The 19,644-nt window shown below is 39.0% G+C and overlaps 1 protein-coding gene across 1 annotated transcript in view; it reads right to left on the bottom strand.

Annotated features, from left to right (window-relative positions):
* Nucleotides 1-19,644, bottom strand: part of THSD4 (thrombospondin type 1 domain containing 4) — a 209,720-nt gene that overhangs the window by 131,925 nt on the left and 58,151 nt on the right. The window contains exon 6 of the mRNA XM_056499785.1: nucleotides 19,118-19,220. Coding sequence (XP_056355760.1) covers nucleotides 19,118-19,220 — 103 coding nt within the window. The remainder of the gene's footprint in view (nucleotides 1-19,117; nucleotides 19,221-19,644) is intronic.

Here is a 19,644-nt window from a genome sequence, read left to right as displayed (position 1 = left end):
AAATACAGAGAGGGGAAATAAGAAACACTTGAGTGGCACTTGGTTTTGTTGTTGGGATGCTGGAAGGCTCAGCTTTTTTCTCTTTTCATCATGGCAGATTACTGTAAAAATTGCAGAGAAGTTACTTTGAGTGTTTGAGCTTGCTTTTTGCCTATTTCCATTTGCTGAAGCTCACAGAGATGAAGTTGATTGTCCAAGGTCACCCAGAAGCAAATGGCCCCAATAAGGATAACAGCTCCAACTCCATTCTTTCCCGTTCCTGAAGTTTTTTATGCTCAATCACATGGCAAAGTTAAATCTTTTTCCCCAAAATCTTGCTCAATTTCTCCCCATTCTTCTGTTTTACATCATTTCATTGCTCTTCTAGAGCTTGCAAACAATATGTGACTCAGTGACCTTTTTTTCTTCTATTGTATTTCTCAATAAGAAGAATTACTGCATAATTAAACCACATTTTGGAATATTTATTTAGTTTCTTTTATTTAAGAGCTGTCCCTTTGCAACAGCCTTTGAAATTCTGTGAATGAACCACTTTTTTCTACCAGTTAATTTCTTTTGAAAAACATGAATTTTTCCTGCACTGAATTTATTTTGTTTCTGTATTTGTGACTAGTTTAATCTGGACTTCAAGATTCTGAGGATCTTTTTCAACCTAAATGATTCTACGATTGTAGAAGACTCAGCTGGGATTAGCAACCAACTTCTACATCAAAAAGAGCAGAGGCTCTAAACTGTGCTTAAAATTTACCTATTTTATCTGTCCCTTAGAAAGACATCTACATTGAAAGACTTCAAGCACTTAGGGACAAGATCAGCATCCCACAAAATGGTTACTGCTCACAGCTCACATTCTTAGATTGTGAGCCCATCATCATTTGTATGTAGGTCACTGATTTCACAGAAGTTTCCACACTTCTATATGAACTGATTCCTTCAGAGAAGGGTGCAGATGGAAATGGCTGCACATGGAAAAGGGTGCAGGACCCCCACAATAAACTAAAGGTCACAGACAACTTAGCATAAATATACAACAGCTTTAGAAATAAATGAATCGTGATCTGGCCTGTATACATGGGTAATCTAGCAATTCAGAAAGCACTTCCAGCCCACTCAAAATCTTTCCAAATTCAGAATAAGTGAGGCAACTCTTGGAAGAAGCAGCAAGGAGCAATTCACATCTTTCTGTGAGGTAAACTCATGATTTCAACTGGTGATTTATTAGAAGTATTAAAGGCAAGCTATTAAAATCTCCACTCTCTGGATCTAAAACAAGATCATGATGGCAGATATTCCACATGCTCAAGAATTTAAATTTGTATAACCATCTATATATTATCAGAATTCCTGATAATTGTAACCATATCAACAAAAAGTGAAGGGTTAAAAAAATCTAACAGGACAGCATACACATACATTACCTTTTTGTTACGCTTGGGAAACAGAAAAAACCACCCTCTCCATCCTTCTAGATACTGATAGTTCATATTTCTCTCACATCCAAAAGAATAGACAAGACTTTCCTTGTGTTAAGACAGAGACAAAGGAAATATTTTTATGTATGTTGGAGACCCTTAGTGGTGCTTCACAAAACTACTTCGAGAAATCAGAGGTGCAAGGTTGACTACACTGCTGAGCTCCCATTTCTCAAGGCTTCCCAGCCTGAAGACAGAAAAAAGGATGAACCATCATGAATACAGAGCTTGATGCAGTTCACAGAGAACTTACACCAGGCATCCTCCCACAAGGACTAGCTCAGGTCCTCGGTGGGATGCAAGATATTTCCTTCCCCCTAAAACCTCTCTGGTTTATTTCCAGGGCACAGGAGGCAACCCAGGTGTCTGCCCAAACTGTACTGCAGCACTGGCATGGTGAGCTGACCATGTGCCTCCCTCTGCTTTCACCAGGCAGCCTCCTAAAGTCAAGGCAATTTTTGCAAAGTGTATCTTTGAGATACATCCCTGTTCTGTATATAAGGTGTCTGTGAAAAGAATGATCAGCTGCTTCTGCTCCCTTGTCCCCCCATGCCTGGCTCCTCTTTTTTTCTGCAGGGCCTTACCAGAAGCTGCCCTACCAGCCCAACTGTGCAGCTGCAAGATCCAGGAACACAGTTAATTCCCTTTTTCCCATTAATTCCAATGTATGATATAAGAAAGCCCTACAAGCCTACATCTGTGGGCAGTAGCCCACATGCTGCCCTCTTAAGGAAAAAGGCAGAGGGATCAATTATCAAGACATGACTGGGAGGGAGCCAAATTATTCCTACCTAAGGAGGACTGAACCTACAGGGAGCCTCTAGATTCCTTTGGTAGACCACAGAGCAAGTCTCATGTCCAAGTAATAAATTAAGCTCTGCAGAAGAGGGTTTGCTTCAGACTCTGGGCGTGGTGTCAACTCCTCCTGGGTTAGGGAGAAGGGCCAGCAGTCTCCACCGGCCTCAGAAACCAGAAGTGCAAAATACTTTGATTTAAAAACACTAATAATGAAACATATAAACTTTTTGAAACAAAAGCTGCAGGTCTTACTTGCTGACATAACACAGTTTCTTCGAAATGCTTGAAACAGTTACCAATGCTCTTTAGAATTAACCCACTTATTTAAAAACAATAAATAAAACCTCTAATTTTGTAACTTCTAATGATAAATTCCCTATACCGTCACATATATGGAAATACTTAAATAGGACAACCTCTAGGTCCATTTTTTAAAGACTTCTTGATTTTTATGTGTACAATGTTTTTCAAAGTAACTCCACTAAAGAAGACAATTTAGTAAGTGAACAAAAATCCCTCCCCAAAATACAATTTTTGAGGCTTCACTATTTCAGCGCAGTATTCATGTTTTTCAAGTCTTTAATCTGACTAAGATAACTAACTACATGGTAGAAGGTGGTGTAAAAGAAGCCTGAAGAAAAAAATTGTCCCTGGGAAAAGGCAAGAAATATAGTTTTTGTTCTGACAAGAAAGTCTCTCCTTTTTTTTGTTGTGGTACACAGAGCTGGATCTACAGGACATGCATGGACACATACCCTGAATAGTTTGCATGCCTTCCCCACCCTTACAGAGAGCAGCTCTCTGTAAGGCAGCTCTCCAACTGATGAGCTCATGCAAAGCCCCACAGCTCTAATTCTGAATGCACTCTGGATAAGGAGCAGAGCACCACAGCTCAGGATGCTGAATTTCCCTTCGTGCACCTGCACATCCAGGCTGTCCCCCAGAGGGGCTCACACTGACACAGACACATCCTGCTCCTGAAACTTTCTACACAGCACTTCACCTAAGATTATTTCCATGGATTCTTACTAATTGTATCCAATTTATAGGTTCGGTTTGTCAATTAAACTTATTTTACATGTGCTTACATTTACTTTTTTGAATTGCTGAGTGTCTATTCATCCCTAGAACATATGAGTTCTTGCAGGCAGCAAGTCTCATATCTCTTCCTGTTTTCTTCTATCAAGAGACAAAGTTCATGGTCTGTCTTCAACTGCTTGTTTTTAAAAAAATAAACTCCTGATTTTCCATTTATATTTCTAAGGAGACATGTTCTTGTTAGATATGAAGGCCTGATTTCTACTGCCCATGAAAAAGAAAGTCAAATGAAATAATGGCTGAAAAACTTTTGCTCATATATTTAATGCAACAGATAATCACATAATCACTTGGATGACTGGATGGACTTGATGATCTCAAAGGTCTTTTCCAACCTACTTGATTCTGTGATTCTGCAAAAGTTGAAGATCCAAAACTTTCACCTCCCAAGGATATTTTCTATGCCACAAAAATCTCAATCCATGAAGTTAAAAGAATATTAACATTTTTATTTTTAAATTACTTCCTATGTCCCAAAATATCTTGCTGACCTGCCCCTTCAGTACCTGCTTATTTGCACCAGCCCTGGGCTGGGATGTCTAACATTTGGGAAGGTTACCACACTGTAGAATAGTTTCCTGTGTTTTGGGCTGATTAAAGACACAGACTGTGTGACATGAACTGTGACCAAAGCCCAGAAACGTAAAGTACAGTAATGTAATTACTGCTTTTACTGAAGTCTCACTATGTGGGATATAAGTGCAGGAGCCTCTTGGGAAGCAGACTTCCACAAAAAAGATTACCATGAATAATCCTAGAAAAAAGGTCTTTTAGGAAACAACATATTACTTATTTGTCCTCATGCCAACTGTGTCTCAAAAACTGATAAGAGGGAACAGTCTCAGAAGCAATGGGCCTGATTGCAATTCACAGAAAAAGAAACACAGAAGAATGAGCTCCCAGCCAAACAGGAACATCAATAAAGTATCCCTTTGATAATAGCAGGACATGCCTATAATACCCATGTTTTCACAACCACTTGAATCTTATCTCAAGAGATCCAATATCCCAGGCAGCAGAAAAATCCTTTTGAAACTTGGATTTGTTCTTAACAACAGAGTCTTTTCTTCTTTGAAAACTTAACACCTGCTCTCCAATCTGTATTTGTAATTCAGGCCCCTGTCCTGCGTGGTTCTGCTTTAACAGAGAGCGGAGGGATCGCCTCTGGCATGTACAAGAATATCAATCTTGCTAATATGATTAGAAGCAGCTGTGAAGACAAATGTATACAGATTTTAAGCTGTCTGTGGTGTAGGTGCATTTACCAGTTGCCAACATACACAAATCCTCAGGCCATCGTATTTTCCCTGCAGTTGATGCCTGTGCTAACTAGATATAGAACATATGCTGCTTTCACTTGGCCTTCCAAATTCAATATCCACCACTAACAGTGACCAATAGCCAATATAAACAGGTGGTCTGATCAGCAGAATTTCCACTTTCATGTGAATGCAATAAATATTTCAATAAGCAATTATGCAATAAGTATTTGCTGAAATGTCAGGCTAAATTACTGCAAATTGCAATAACTTAGTGAGTAATTCAATAATTTGAATGCTGCAATAAACACCTTAATTTGTATTGCAGTACAGTTTCATAAATCATAAACTGACCAACATCTAGAATATATTATATGTGCTACACAAACATAACCTCCTTAATATAAAAACACTACACAAGCTTGCATATGCTTAATTCCTCACATGGGGAGGGATTTACCAGTGTATAAATGAGAATAACTGCTTAGGTTTAGACACTTGGTTTTAAATCTGTTTGTGCAGTTCAGTGAACTAAAAAACATACTTCAGTTCTGACTACTGGTAACTGTCTCTTTATAAACACTTCTGTCATAAAAATTAATCTCAAGTAAAATGACTTATTAAAGGCACACTTCATCAGAATTAACATCAACATGAATGAATAAAAGTAAAAATTAATTTGTGCAAACAGTTTTGTCTGCATGCATTAGGCAGCACCCATAGAAGCTGACATGTCAGATAGCCTGATTTTGAATTTCAAAATATTTTTTAAGGCCTTGACCATATTTTTTGCTATGATTTGAATTTCGCAGATCTTCAACGTCAACCCTCAACTCCTATTATTTCATTTGGAAGCCAGGGTGTTGTCCTCAAGTACTGAAGTAATTTTCTGTGGCAGTAGCAGCAAAAATACAGAATTACTGTTACTACTGGTTAAGCCAGAGCTGACTGCACAGAACAGTGTGTATCAGAAAAAGGGCCAAAAGCAATCCTGTATTAAAAGGTCATTCCTATCCCCAAAATTTCCTGGAGAATAATGCTAGATGTGAGCTGGAGATTGAGCTGTTGCTGCAGGCTCTGCAGGGAGGGCAGGCATAGTTTCACGTCCAGCAGCAGGATCCCATTTCCTCTGTCTCAGCCCGCCGGGGCTGATGCCAAGTGTGTTTACTGATGAATTCCCTGCTCTGCAGCAGGCAGCACAGGAACAAGATTTTCAACCTAAACACAAACCACTGGAACTTTATACAGCTGAGGTTTGCTCTCCCTGTAGAAATGTTGTGTATTGCTGTAACTGTAAACCAGGTAATGGTGACGTGCACTTGGGCTGGGCTGTACAAACATGCAGGAAGCTGGGCCTGCCTAATTTACCTGTGAGCATGAGCTACATTGCACATTAGTTCCAGGATGTGCCTCTGGATTTGAAATAGGGAAGAGGAAAGGATTGTCCATATAAAAGAAGGAAAAATCAGAGAGAAAGGGGAGGGAAGAAATTCAATATAGCAAGTAAAAAGTAATCCCTACTGCTCTACAGTATCAGATCTAACCATGGTGCTAGAAATCCAACACTTACCAGAAAAAAGCTTATAAACAGTCACCAGAGAAAGCCAGGGTTTTTAAGTCTCAGACTCAGTTATTCTTTTCATAAATGATGAAAGAAATAACTAGACTTTCCTTCCAATTATTTTTAAGCTAAACATATATGGTATAACTGACAGTAAGGCATAAACATCTGAAAATACTGTAACTATCCAACAGAGGATTAAGAATGTTCAGTAAAACTGATATGGGCTTTGGATTAAGATCAAAATAAAACCCTCAAAACCAAGTCCAGAAACCAACTAATTAAAAGAAAAAGTAAACACTTGACAGCAAGATTGTTAAATAATTGAAAACCCTCTCAAGGAGAATTAAGACCATTTAAACCCAGAAACCCAAGTTCTAAATACATAGCGAAACTAAGGACAGACAAATTATACTAAGCAACACATCTTTTTCAACTTTTCCCTTCTAATGTTCTACATGTTCATTGAGATAGAATCAGTGGATTTTTATTCTGTGTGTTTGATTAATGGGCAAACACTGGGAATTGTTCTCTCTCCTGCTCTTGGAGCAGCACAGCAACAACTGCTCATGTGGGGAGAAACAGCAGCCCTGCAGCAAGAGCTTAGGGAGCAGAACATCTAAATGTGCTGGGCTTGGCCTAAGGAGGAAACAGGGTTTTCAAAGGATACTCCTGACCTGCTTTACTGCCACAGTCAATCCTGGCTGCACTGGCCCAGCAAAGCCAGCCACTCTCCTGAATCAAATTCCATCACCTACACCACAACCGAATTTGGCAGCCTGTGTGCAGACAGATGCAAACATCCTGTATAAAACCCAAGGAATAGGAAACTAACTGGTATTTCTGCTTTCCCATGACAGTTGCTGTTCAGAATCAGGCTTTTCTTCTGTTCAAATTACTTGGCCATGTGCAAGAATCTCTTTGATATATTGTATTTTTTATACTGTATTTTCAGCATATTTTTCAATCTAGCTACAAATACAGTGGAGTCATTTAACTGATATTTTTCCCATTTTTTAAAAATGTTTAATTTTGTGAAAACTGAAATCTTTCCTCATAATATGTTTGTTTTGCTAAAAATGAAGAGACGGATGTCAAAATAATTTTCACTTCAATGCTGAAACATCTTATTACACTGAAAATTAAAACATTTGTACATCCTAATAATATTACAGTTATATATATAGATATACACATATATTTAAGTTTTGACAATTTTGGTCCCAAATAATTTGATACTTTGGATAATCTGATAGTGTTTTGTATTCCTGGAGAATTTTCCCATTTTCAGTTTTTGTTCAAAGCTGGAATGAACACAAATAGTCGAAATGTTAACACTGCAACAACACAATGTGATCCTCTTCCTAAGACACACAGGACAGACAAACAATAAGTTAAATTACAACTCATGCCAATTTTTACATAAACAATGACCTGTTGTTTGCTTAAGGATGCTTTGGCTCTTGTCAGTAATGTTAAAGCACCTCATATGCATTACAGAAAACCCATGAGACATGGACAGTTTTTGAAACTGAATTTTACAGTCAGGATTTGACCACAGAAAGGTTAACTAACTTTCTCACTACTAGATAGGAAACCATTGTAAGTCTGAAATGCAGCTCTGCATCCCAGCGTGCCTTCCCTGAGGATCCCAGTGCCTTATGCCACATCCCCATCAGTTCCAGCTCTCCGAGCTCAGCACCAGCAGCACTGCTCTGCCTTTCACCAGATCTGCATTTGGTACATTATTTATTATTTTACTACTTCAGTTGATCAAAGTAATGGACTAGATGTTGACTTTTCAGATGTTTTGGCAGCATAGTTGGAGGAACTTGAAATTATTGAGCAGATGTTCTGTGCCATAACTGGGAGCTTGTTGTGCTCTAATGAGATGCAGTATTTGTTACAATGAAGGAAATTGCTTGCGGATTTGCTATAATGCATTTTACATACACGGGGTCACATTTATACTGGAGCAATGAAAAGAAAATACAGTAAAAATCTACATTACTTTTCAGATCTGATGATGTCACCAGACTCATATTATTACATCTGAAAAAAGATCAAGCTCAACTTTTTGAGGTCTGTTTCTGTTTTTATACTTTATATTCACCTCAGTGGTGAAACAGGTCCAAACAGTTAGCTCTTTGTGATCTCTCTCCAGAGGAATCACTGTTCTCTTACAGCAGAACCAACCAGAGTGGATTGCACCTCAGCATTTTTAGGCCTCTGACCAAAATTACTCAGAAGCAGATCTCCTCTCTCTGTAGATACATGAGCAAATTTAATGCAGTTTCTCTGGCTCTTTCAGATTCAATTTTAAATTTGTGGTGTTTGGATTTAAATTCAGAGTTATACAGTGCAATATGGAAAGCAAATTAACAAATTCACAAGTTGACTCGGCGGACAAATGCCAGAGATTTGTATCAATCTGGGTCTAAGAGCTAGGACTGATCCAAAAAAACATTAACAAGAATTGTCTGTCCTTTGTAAAAGACCTCAAACTGTGGCTTAGATATTTATTATGCACCACACTTATAAAATTTCCAAGATGTCTAATGGAAACAGAGCACAATAGAAGCCAGTTCTGCTTTTCATTTTATATACTACCACTGGGAATCTCTTTCTTCTGATGTTCATCCATATTATAAGTTCTTTCTTCACAGTGGGTAAGAGTTTCCTTGCTTTGAAAATAGTAATTCATCATAAGAAGGAATATCAAGCATATATAAATGCCAATCCAACTACTTATACTGTCTAAATTGGCAAAATCTTTTTAATTTCCTTCATAACACTCAGCACTACCAAGTAACTCCATCAAACACTAACAGAACACTCCAGAGACACAGAAATGCCAATATTTAATTAATAATGTGCAACACACACACACCCATGTTCCTATTACTAAGTAGCCTCATTTTTCCAGCAAACAGTAACATCAGTGAGAGCTGTGAGCTCTGCTCCTTCGACAGCCTGTGAGATGAAGTTGGAAATTGTCAATCTGAGGGCTCTTAAAGGAATGCCACATTAAAAAATACACTGTAATACTTAATCCTTTTGAACCCTCTGTAATAATTTATCTTTACAACCTCTCACACCTTCCCCCACTCCCAAACCCTGCACAGTGGCTGCAGACTAAGCCTGAGCTCAGCGAGTCTCAGCCCCAGGCTGCAGCCACAGGGACTAAGCTTGGCTTTCCTGCACCACAAAACATCCAGTCTGCTCCCTCAAAGCCCACGGACAGTGGTTTTATCAGAGTAAGAGAGGCTTAAGCAAATGGCTTTTACCTGGTATTTGTCACAGGCCAGAGCAGTTTGCACATTTGCAGGAGCTCACAGGCACAGCTGAGCCCAAACCTCCACAGCAGGAGCTGGGACAGCCCCTCCAGCAGTAGCCCCAGCATCCCTGGGAAGGGCTGCACCTGCAACAAGGGCCCCACCTGAGGCAGCCTGGATCTCCCACTTTGGGCAAAAATTGCTCATGCTTTCAGTGCCCTACACCATGTTTAAATATCAAATACCAATAAGCCACCAACGAGGAAAACACAGCAGCAGCCTTGCCAGATCTGAAACCCACCATCTTCCAGCCTTCAGCAGGCTCTCTTCTACTTGCAACCAGCCACAACTTCTGACTTGTGACCTTGCACCACACTGGTGTTAGTAACTATGACCAAAGGTTTTGGCCCCACTTTAGCCTGACCCAAAACTCAGCTCCAGAAGTATTTAGAATGCTAATAAGGTAAAATCCACAAATTTTATTGGAACAAGAACTTTTATATTTACCCTTTCAGTATATGCAGGTGTTAACTTCTAAAACCCATATTATGCCATAGAAATTATATTAAGAAAATAGAATTTTACATCTAAATTTCTTCTGGAAAGTGCAAGTTCTACTACTGAGAGTATGCATAACAAATTTTTGAGTACACAAATGGAAACTGTGAACATAAATGTTTAGATTCATATTTGACTCTCTCTGAAGTTACTGCTTTCTCTCATATTAACTGAGACTAGAACAGGCTCAAAATGAACCAACTATAAGTGAAACGTATCTTAATATGTAATTCTTTCAGTATAATGTAACATACTCAGAAGATATCAGTCTTCCAAGTACATGGGAAACAGTCTCTATTTACTAGGACCCCTTTTATAGCTCATTTCTCCATTTCTCCATTATTTCAGTATTTGGAGCTTTTTTAAACTAGAAATAAACATACTATTTTCATTTTTTTAGGACAACTGTCAATACTTCAAAAGTTCAGTAGAATAAATGTTTAATTTCTAGTCATCATTTTAATTACTCAGGAAGACATTCAGTAAAACAAAAGACAGAGACATTTTGGGGAGGGGTAAGGAAGGGAAGCACTTTGGTCTCTGAGATGATCCTAAAGACCTTCTTTGTGCAATTTGTTCACAAAATGAAAGAGTCTGAATCCCATGTTTATGTCACTGTTTTCTGAGTCCCTGCTCTTACAGCCACCCAAGAGAATGATGCCCACACTCAGAAAACAGCTCCCTGAGTCTTTGGGCAGACTAGAGTGCACGTGTACAGGTGCACTCTTTGAACTCATCATTTTTCAAAGAAACAGTAAAAATTTCTAGTGAGTTCCTGAGCCTCCATGGAATTATGTACATACCAATTCTTTAAAAATAAAGAAATCTGGATATTATCAGCCTGCAATGAAGTTTTTCGGGATCAGACCTCAGTTCTGTTCACTTTTTTAGTTACATGTGGAATTTTCTTCTAAATTACCTCATCCAAAAGCCATTGAAGTGAATGGGAAAAACTCATGCTGACCTTAACAATTCTCATACCATTAGGACCTATAAAAAGTTATATTTATATTGCTTTTCTTTAACTTCAGCAGCAAGCTGACTGGGAGCTTTGCAACCTGCAACACACACAGCACCACATTAGAACAATTGCTCTTGGCTGGAATAGATAAATGTGAAAGCTTTTCTGAGATCAAACACATGGAAAATACTACGAAACTATTTTAAAACCTTTTGAAATGCATAATTGAATCAACAAAAACTATTTCCACACATTAACTGAGGCAAAGACTCAACTGCAAATTGTACAAGAAATGTGTTGAATTGTACAAGAAACGTGTTGAATAAATATTTCATGCATTTAACAACAAAAATGGAACATAATAATCCTTTGCTTAACTGCTGCTTTGTTTATTCAATATTCTCAAAGTTAATGCATAACGTGCTAATATGATTACATAGTCTTGACCTTGTAGCTCCATTTTATTCTCCAGACTATTTCATAAATTTGGGAGATAGAGTGAGAACAGGGGTTCATGCAGGCAGGGCATACCTGCAGAACACCGTGAACCCCAAGTTTCCCCCCATTCTCATCACCATACCACAAGAAATGGTTATGCAGATCTGCGTGACAAGGACTCCTAGGACTACAAACGTGGAACTCATACAAAATAGTTTCTTAGTGAAGCTGTAAAATACATCTGCTCAGAGCATCTGATCCTGCATGGCTCTGCTACAAAAGGAATCTATAACCAAACAGAACAGATTTAGGAGAATTCAGACTAAGACTAATTTTTTGTATCCCCAAAGAGGTGTAGGAATAAGGACAGGATGCCCTCTTTTCATTGATGTTTTGATATAAAGAATTAAAAAATGTTGTTTCAACAGCAAAGGCAAATTTTTTGAGTGAAATTTTGTGTCTGAAGCTTAATGGAGGAGTTTTCCCATGGACAATAGGAGTCAATAGATGGTACCAGCAAACAAGACTAAAGCATCCCAAAGCACAGTTCTTGTTATTTAGTAACAGTTACTTGGGCACGGTAACCATTCACTACAGAGTGGGAGAAACAACACAGTCAACATCTTCATTTGTTCTCTCCCTTACCTTTGCAAACCAAACATACGAAAGATTGGATGCTACAAAATTAAATGGAGAATCCAAAAGGTACTTTTAATCCTCCCACTGGGTAGGACTATAGGTTACCACATAACCTTTGGGAGAACTGACAGAAAAGACTAATCAGCATTATCTTTATTTCTTATTCATACATGGCTGAGGTTTTGCTGCTGAGAAAGCTGTGCTTGATCCAAAATGGAGGACTCAGAAAAGACAGAGACCAACCCCCTGGAATTGCCAGGGCAGGTTAAATTCTTAGGATATGTTAATTTCAAGCAACTTTGCTCTATGCTAATTTTCACTCCTGGATAATCACATCCATAACCACACCCTGGATCCCTAGCAGGTCTCTGTTCCCAGGGTATTCTCTTGCCCATCTTTACACAACTCAGACTGCTCCCCAAATCAAAGGGATCCAAACCCTCAGCTGTGCACTTGCAGCAAGTTTTAGGTTGCTCTGCACAGCCACTGGGCACGATGAAGTTATGTAAGAAGCATAGACACATGACTGGTACAGACTGATTACATGAGCTCAAATATTGTTGACTCATGTAGCCCTGCTTATTACAGATTTTGCCTGACAGCCAAGTCAGACATTGAGAAAGCTGTGATAAAGCTACTAAGTACTTAATACCAATAGCTTGTGTTTGATGGATCAAAGCATTCAATTTATTCCACTTTATGGGGTGGAGGTGTTTGTTTTTAATTCATTTCTGGATATTGGACATCTGCATCTCGTTTCAAGGGATACTAATAGGTAAAACAGAAAAATTTTATCAAAGTATCTGTACCACTCACTGCCACACATGCTTTGCAAATAACAAATTTTCCTTCTACATTCTGTTCTAGCCTAAGAACTTTCAGTACCACACAAGCTGGATACAATTTTCTTTCTACATCTGAGCCCAAAAGCCACAACATCCGTCCTTAACTTTCTGCTCCAACCAAAAAAGCTAAAAAGTGTGCTTTGAAATGAGGGCATAATTCTTCCTGGGACATTTCCCCAACTCAAAATTAATGCAACTGGACAGGACAGATACTCTAAAATGCATCAGTAAATATTGGACACAGAGGGAAGGGTCTCTCTTACAGCAAACCTAGGCTACATTATCTAAGGCCTGTAAGAATAGGACAGATATGGTCTGTCTGTTCACCTCCTTTCTCTCACTCTCCTCTCTTACAAATACATTCTGTTTAGATGGTTTATCTTCCATTGCACTTCAGAATCTCTTGAATATACAGCTGAATGGCAATATTTGATGGATGTAATTTCCCATTTTCCTAAAGGCACTAACAACCACTTCCAATTCTTGAGGCTCATCCAGGTGTCCATCTATAAATACCCACTTCTTGCTCTCACCACTCTTAACCCACTCTCCCCTCCAACCAGCAAGTAAAAAAGTGAGGAAAGTAAAGTATGCACAATGAATTAGAAACATTACATGTGGTGCATGTGATCTATTACAGGGAAATGGCTCATTTCAGTCACCAGAGTATGGTGGGCCCTGCTTAAAGTAGCACACTTAAAAATACATATGTGTTATTAATTATTGTAACAAACCATGGCATCAAAGGTAAATGCCAGGCTCTAACATCACTAAGCTTCTTACAAATGCAAATAAAAATATGCATATTAATAAAATTACACAGAGAGAATAACTATAAAAAGGTATGTTGCTATGTGGAAGCACTAGGTTTCCATATACATAAATATCTCAGCAATTTTTTTTATTAAAGCTTTCTATAGAAGTAGTTACATATTTTAGTAATACACAGGATATTTACAATTTCCAGGTCAAGCTCAACACAACAGATGTTCAGGAAGCAGATTTATAGATGAAGTCAAAGAAATGCCTCAGATACTTTACCACAACCATACTTTTAAAACTGCAAACTTCCATGTGCTTTCTCTTGTGATCCATTCACAAACCAGCAATAAATAAAGGGGAAAACAGTGACACAGTATAAGTGAACTTCTTGTTCTGCATTTGAATAAATTCTAGTCTCATAAGTGAGCAATGTTTCAAGAACATTTCAGTTAAAAGTGAAATAAGATTTCCAGTAATGTGTGAAAAATGGATACTTCACTACCTCACAAAGGATTTCCACTGAGTGAAGGAAATCAAAGATCATATTCCATCAGAATTCAAGAGAAATTTTATGCCTATAGTGCCTAAGCTCTTGTGAGTAATTACAGGTATATGCTTCAGGATGTCTTGTATCTATCATTATGGAGGTAGGCACTATTTGAGTTGCAACTAATCAATAAATATAAACACCATCTACTTGCTAGAGTTCAAGTCTCTCAAAACTGTCTGATGCCTCACTGATGAATCTGTCTGCCTACAGCATTTCACATAAAAAAGGAGAATAAAAAAAATTGTCTTAGAAAATAAAGTGAAGGCAATTAAAGGACAGGCATTGTAAAGAACAACTGGCCACAGAATGGAATAGAAGCAATCAAGATGATTTCTAACAGGTGGAGGCAAAAGAGAAGCAGAGAAGTATGGTCTGCTGCAATGAGAAATGAAGACTTCAAGCAGCTGCCTCATTGAATATAATACCTTGCAGCTGGGTGAACTGCAGCACAGCTGGACTATTTCTAGAGATACTGTGTATAGATACCCAGTATATATGTGTATATATACATATATAGTTGCAGAATAGATGTATGTCTCTATGTTCACTAAATAGAAGTAAGGAGAAAGTATAAATAAAAGAGTAAGATGACTTCTTGTCCTCTGGGTGAAAACATTAGGTTGTCCAAGTACTGCACCCTGAGAGAATGCAGTTCAGCAGAGCCTCCCCTGAGCCCCAAGGAGCTGAAAGTCACAAACCAGGGAAGGCCAAGCATTTACAAACTGGGACTGGGTTACCTTTGGGTCTCAAGGACTGCACTGCCAAGGATCACAGGCACTCAGGAAATGGACACCAGGGCCCATCTTCCTGACCTTACACAGCAATCAATTCTCTGAGTACCCTAAACTGAAGTTCTGCTTCCAGTTAATCTCAACAGGTGACACAAATGTTAGATTTCTCCATATATATCTACCTTCACAGTGTGTTTCTAGAATGGTTTCATAGTAAGATGTAATGAACCCCAGCAATGGACACTGAATGAATCTCTGATCTAATAATGTGCATATACACAATAAATATACATAATTTGTTTATAAAAATATCTCACAATTCTAGGAGAAGAAAAAACCTCACACTAAACCACTGAAAACAAGCATAATATATTCAGTCTTGGCCTTGGAACAGCTTTCTGCTGTTCCATTGCTGAATGGAAAATACTTCCCAAAACATCTTATTGATGAGACTTTAGAAGTGAATCCTCTCAAGCCCTTATACCCCTGTCTGCACAAAGCCCAGGCCACTGAGCCACAACCTCCCAAACCTGAAACACCAGCACGATTGCTCTGTGCCTACAGCTGACTGTCCAGCATCCCAAGCAGCTTCTGCACTGTCCTGGTAACTGCACTCCCCACACCTCCTCTCTGAAACCAGCCCTCTCTGACTTCTGGGTACTCCAAGTGCTTGATGCTACTTGCATCTCTCAGCACCTGACCAAGATTTTTAAGAGATCTTAGGCTTTTCTTCCATTTTATAATTACTTAAATCATATTAATCAGACTTCATTCAGTGTCTTCAGTGTCATCAATTGCCAGCAGACCCAAGAAGTTTCTTAGTAACTTAAGATGTTAATTTGGGCCACTCCATTTTGATCCATCAGAATAAGCTATTTTTTCATTCAAAATGAGTGAAAACCATTGCTGAAAACCCAGCAAGAAAAAAAAACACTAATCAATAAATGCAGCAGCTTTGCATTGCTCCTCAGACTCCATCTTAATCCAACTGATTCAGACTAAATCTTAAGTTACTCTTGTCTGACACAAAGTACTGAAGTTACAGTATTTACTAGACACTTGTGAAATTTCACTAAAAATTTCATTTTCTTCAGTGCTTATATTTATCCCAGATATAGCAGGAAGACATCTCTAGCTAAAAGTCAGGTTACTAGAAGGTATTTTAAGACAAAAGTGAACCGATAAATTATTTTAAAGCATGTACAGATTTACCTGTACAGTGAGTTCTCTGAACTCAACACAGTCTTCAGGATGGAATATTGACATGAGTCAATTTAGTCATTTAGAGAAAAGAGTACCATTGAAGTTCAGCATGAAAAACCATGCTGACCAAATATCCTCCCATTCACTCAATGCTTGGATTCTGACACATTTCAAGTAAAGGGAAGCCAGCTGAAACTGCCTCCTGGCAGTCACAAGGCTGGGGGCTGTTTCCCAGCCCTGTCAGCCTCTTTTGCCCCAGCTGATTTTGAATCACTAGGTTTGATAACAACGGTGCTGGGGGACAGTGGGGACACATTTTTCCCTCAGAAAAAGCAGCAGTGACATCAGTGCCATTTGACACACTCTGCTTTCAGCCACAGGAATTTTCATTCCAGCTGACTCTGCTCCCGGGAGCAGTGCGGTGTTAGAGGCTCTGTAACAACTCCTGTCTCTCAGCATCAAGCAGGAGAACAGAGGTCACAGAAGAAGGCAGGGCTGGCAGTCAGAAGGAAGGAAGAAGGGCTGCCAGCCCTGTAGGGCTGCTGCTGGCTGCCAGAGCTGCCTTGCCCGGGTGAAGGCACAGCCCTGGAGCCTCTCCTGTGCTCCCTCTGCACAGCCTGGCTGCCAGCACGAGTCTTCAAACAGCTCCTGAGATCTGAACGTGGCTCTGTTCCTAGAAATTCACATGGCTTCATCCAGCATTTCAAGCCAAAGACATCTTGACTCTACCAAGTGGAACTAAATCATGTGTACAGACACCACTGAGATGATCCCTGAGCCACGTCCCCGCTCCTACCATTGCCTCTGGAGCCAGCATCCAGTCAGCCTAACATAAGCCACAGCTGCACATGTCAAATAGCACACACATTGCAACAGCCAGGATTCCTGGGAAATAAATGTCCTGCCCTGCAAACAAGTGCAGTCACCTGGAAGGGGAGCTCTGAAACTAGAGCTGATGTCTCTAGAATAAAAAACAAACCAAAACATCACTTGGAGGGAATGCTTAGTCAAGTATGCACTTTAGGAAACACCCCATTAAAAATTCACTGTAAAATAACAAAACAAACAAAAAAAAAGACAGAATTATTTCCATTTAAATGTAACATTTTCTTTACTTTGAGGGAAGAGGGAAGAGCCTCCATATCTGTTAGGGGTAATCATGTCTGATTCACAGTGGACCAAAGCTCTGATTTGCAAAAAACTCTTTTTTTTCCCTAAGAAAATGAAATGGCTCAAACTTTGCAGTATTTTTCTCCTTGTAACTTCCTTCACCTAGAAGGAAGGAAAAAGCCAAGTCCCCAAAGATTTATACACTTGGGGGGCAGCCCTCACTGGTTCTGAAGAGCAACCAGGCCAGTAAAGCCCAAGGCCCCTGCAGGACCCTGCAGAGAGCTGAGCTCACAGGATCTGTGCCTGCACAGGTGTAACTCTACCAGCTGGAACAGAAACTCAGGGCTGCTTAAAAGACTATTACACATACCAGGCTGGCATTTTCAAACAAAAGTCAAAGCAAGAGAGTCTGCAGCTGACCAGGATTTTTTGCAGTTGCTGATTTGAAAATACTGTCTTTGATGATGTATTTTGAATGCACAAGACAATCCAGGTATCCTCCTGAAGACAAAATATCAGGCACAGTCCTGGAGAGGACTTTATTCCATCTTTAACCTTATGGAGAATTTCTGGCAAAAAAGTCTGCAGGTGTCTCCCTCCTTTCAACAAATGCAGCCACTCTTCACTAAGAGAGACTCCCCCAAAGAGTTACCCTTTTCAGTCAACCAGTAGGTTCTCTCCTTTCAATAGATTCTTTTATCCAGCCATCAAAAAATTATGGATTTTTCATCACGATTAAAAATGGAAGTTAACTGAACTTGAGATTTCAAATTAAAGAGTTCAGTTATCTGTATGATTAAAATATTCATTATTTCTGTAAAGTTAAACTTCCTTACAGGTTTTATGGTTATGTCACTTTGATGTTTTCCCTCTGCCACAATTGCACCTTTCTTCTCAAATTCTGCCCTTAAAGTCATCATGTGCTACTGGTTTTCCCGCACGAACTAGATTTTTCATTAAATACTCTAAATTCATAGGGTTTATAGTGCCTCTAATATGACTTTTTTTAATAAAGACAAAAGTTTATGTTGGAGCAGCAGATAAAATGGGCTAGAAATGCAGCTGCACCAATCTGAATGAGGGAGAAATAAAAATATGCGTATTTTTTAAAAATAACAATAATCACACTTAACTCACCAGCAAGACAGTGCTGTGAATTACAGTTTAACTGCCCTTCTTGATCCAGTATAAACATTAGGAGCAAGCTGTGCTATGCAGGGGAGGGAGAAAGAAATGATCATGGCATGTTCTAGATCCCCTGATTCATCTTTCCTGGCAAAAGACAGAATGAGTCAAAGCTGCTGTGTAGGAAGCAAGAAGAGGGAGGTGGGCTGAGCTGGCTCAGCATTGGCTGGGTCTTCTCAACTAGGTTTGAAAAGGGAGCATCAAAGCAAACATATCCCAAGTCTGCAGGGCCACCTCATAGAAGTCATGCTGTGTGCAAAATGTGCCTTCAGCCTTGTGCCTGTTGGAGTGCCTGCTCCCTGTTCTGCTAAATGCATGGCACAAAGTGCCAGACTCTGTACAGCTCTGAACCTTCCTTTTGGGCAGCTACACAAAGCCAAACATGGCTTTGACTAGACACAGAAAGAGTTACAGCTCTGCCACTCTTCACTTTGGCCACAATAGATGAGTCAAGGACTGAGATATGACTCCATTAGAAACAAACATTAGCAGATCTAAGTGGCTGTCAGATATAAACCTACCTTCATCTGCACTGACTCATGTTCAGCTGTAAAAACAGGTAACATCAGCTGTGGATCAAAACTGCCTGATGGTCCCACTAAGCAAAAATCACATCTGCCTTTCCAAAACACAATCAGTATAATAATGCAAAACCAAGTTGTTTTCCCTTACCTTCTGCAAAAGGCTCCCATTCATAAAATCGACCCATAAATGGCTTGTTATTGTATGATGCACACTGTACCTCTCTAATATTCCTGCTGCTTTCAGGACACATCTGTTTAGATTAAAAAAAAAAAAGTAGCATTATAATCAACAGCAAAGTTACTTTTGCCTTCTTAATAATGAACTTCAGAAAGCTAGTGAAGGCATTGCAAAATTCTAATCCAGATGAATGATACAAACATCAGGAGACCTCTTTAAAACAGGTAACAAGCTGTGCTGTTAAGTAACAGTATCAAAAGTGCCTGTTGAAGAAAATTAATTTGTGAAGTAAATGGAGCAACAGTTCTATTAAAAAAAAAAAAAAAAAAAAAAAAAAAAAAAAAAAAAAAAAAAAGTAAAGCTTTCATTGAGCTGTCATTTTCCTCAGCAACAGCACAACACTTTAATATAAATTCAATATTAGATTAGAATTACTTCCTTCAACAGCAGCTTCACATTTTTCATAATTAACTTTTTGGGCTCAGATTCAACAGAGC

Source organism: Oenanthe melanoleuca, chromosome 10 (genome assembly GCF_029582105.1).
Source record: "Oenanthe melanoleuca isolate GR-GAL-2019-014 chromosome 10, OMel1.0, whole genome shotgun sequence".
In the NCBI taxonomy this organism is placed as follows: domain Eukaryota; kingdom Metazoa; phylum Chordata; class Aves; order Passeriformes; family Muscicapidae; genus Oenanthe; species Oenanthe melanoleuca.
This window is presented reverse-complemented; position numbering and strand designations above follow the sequence as displayed.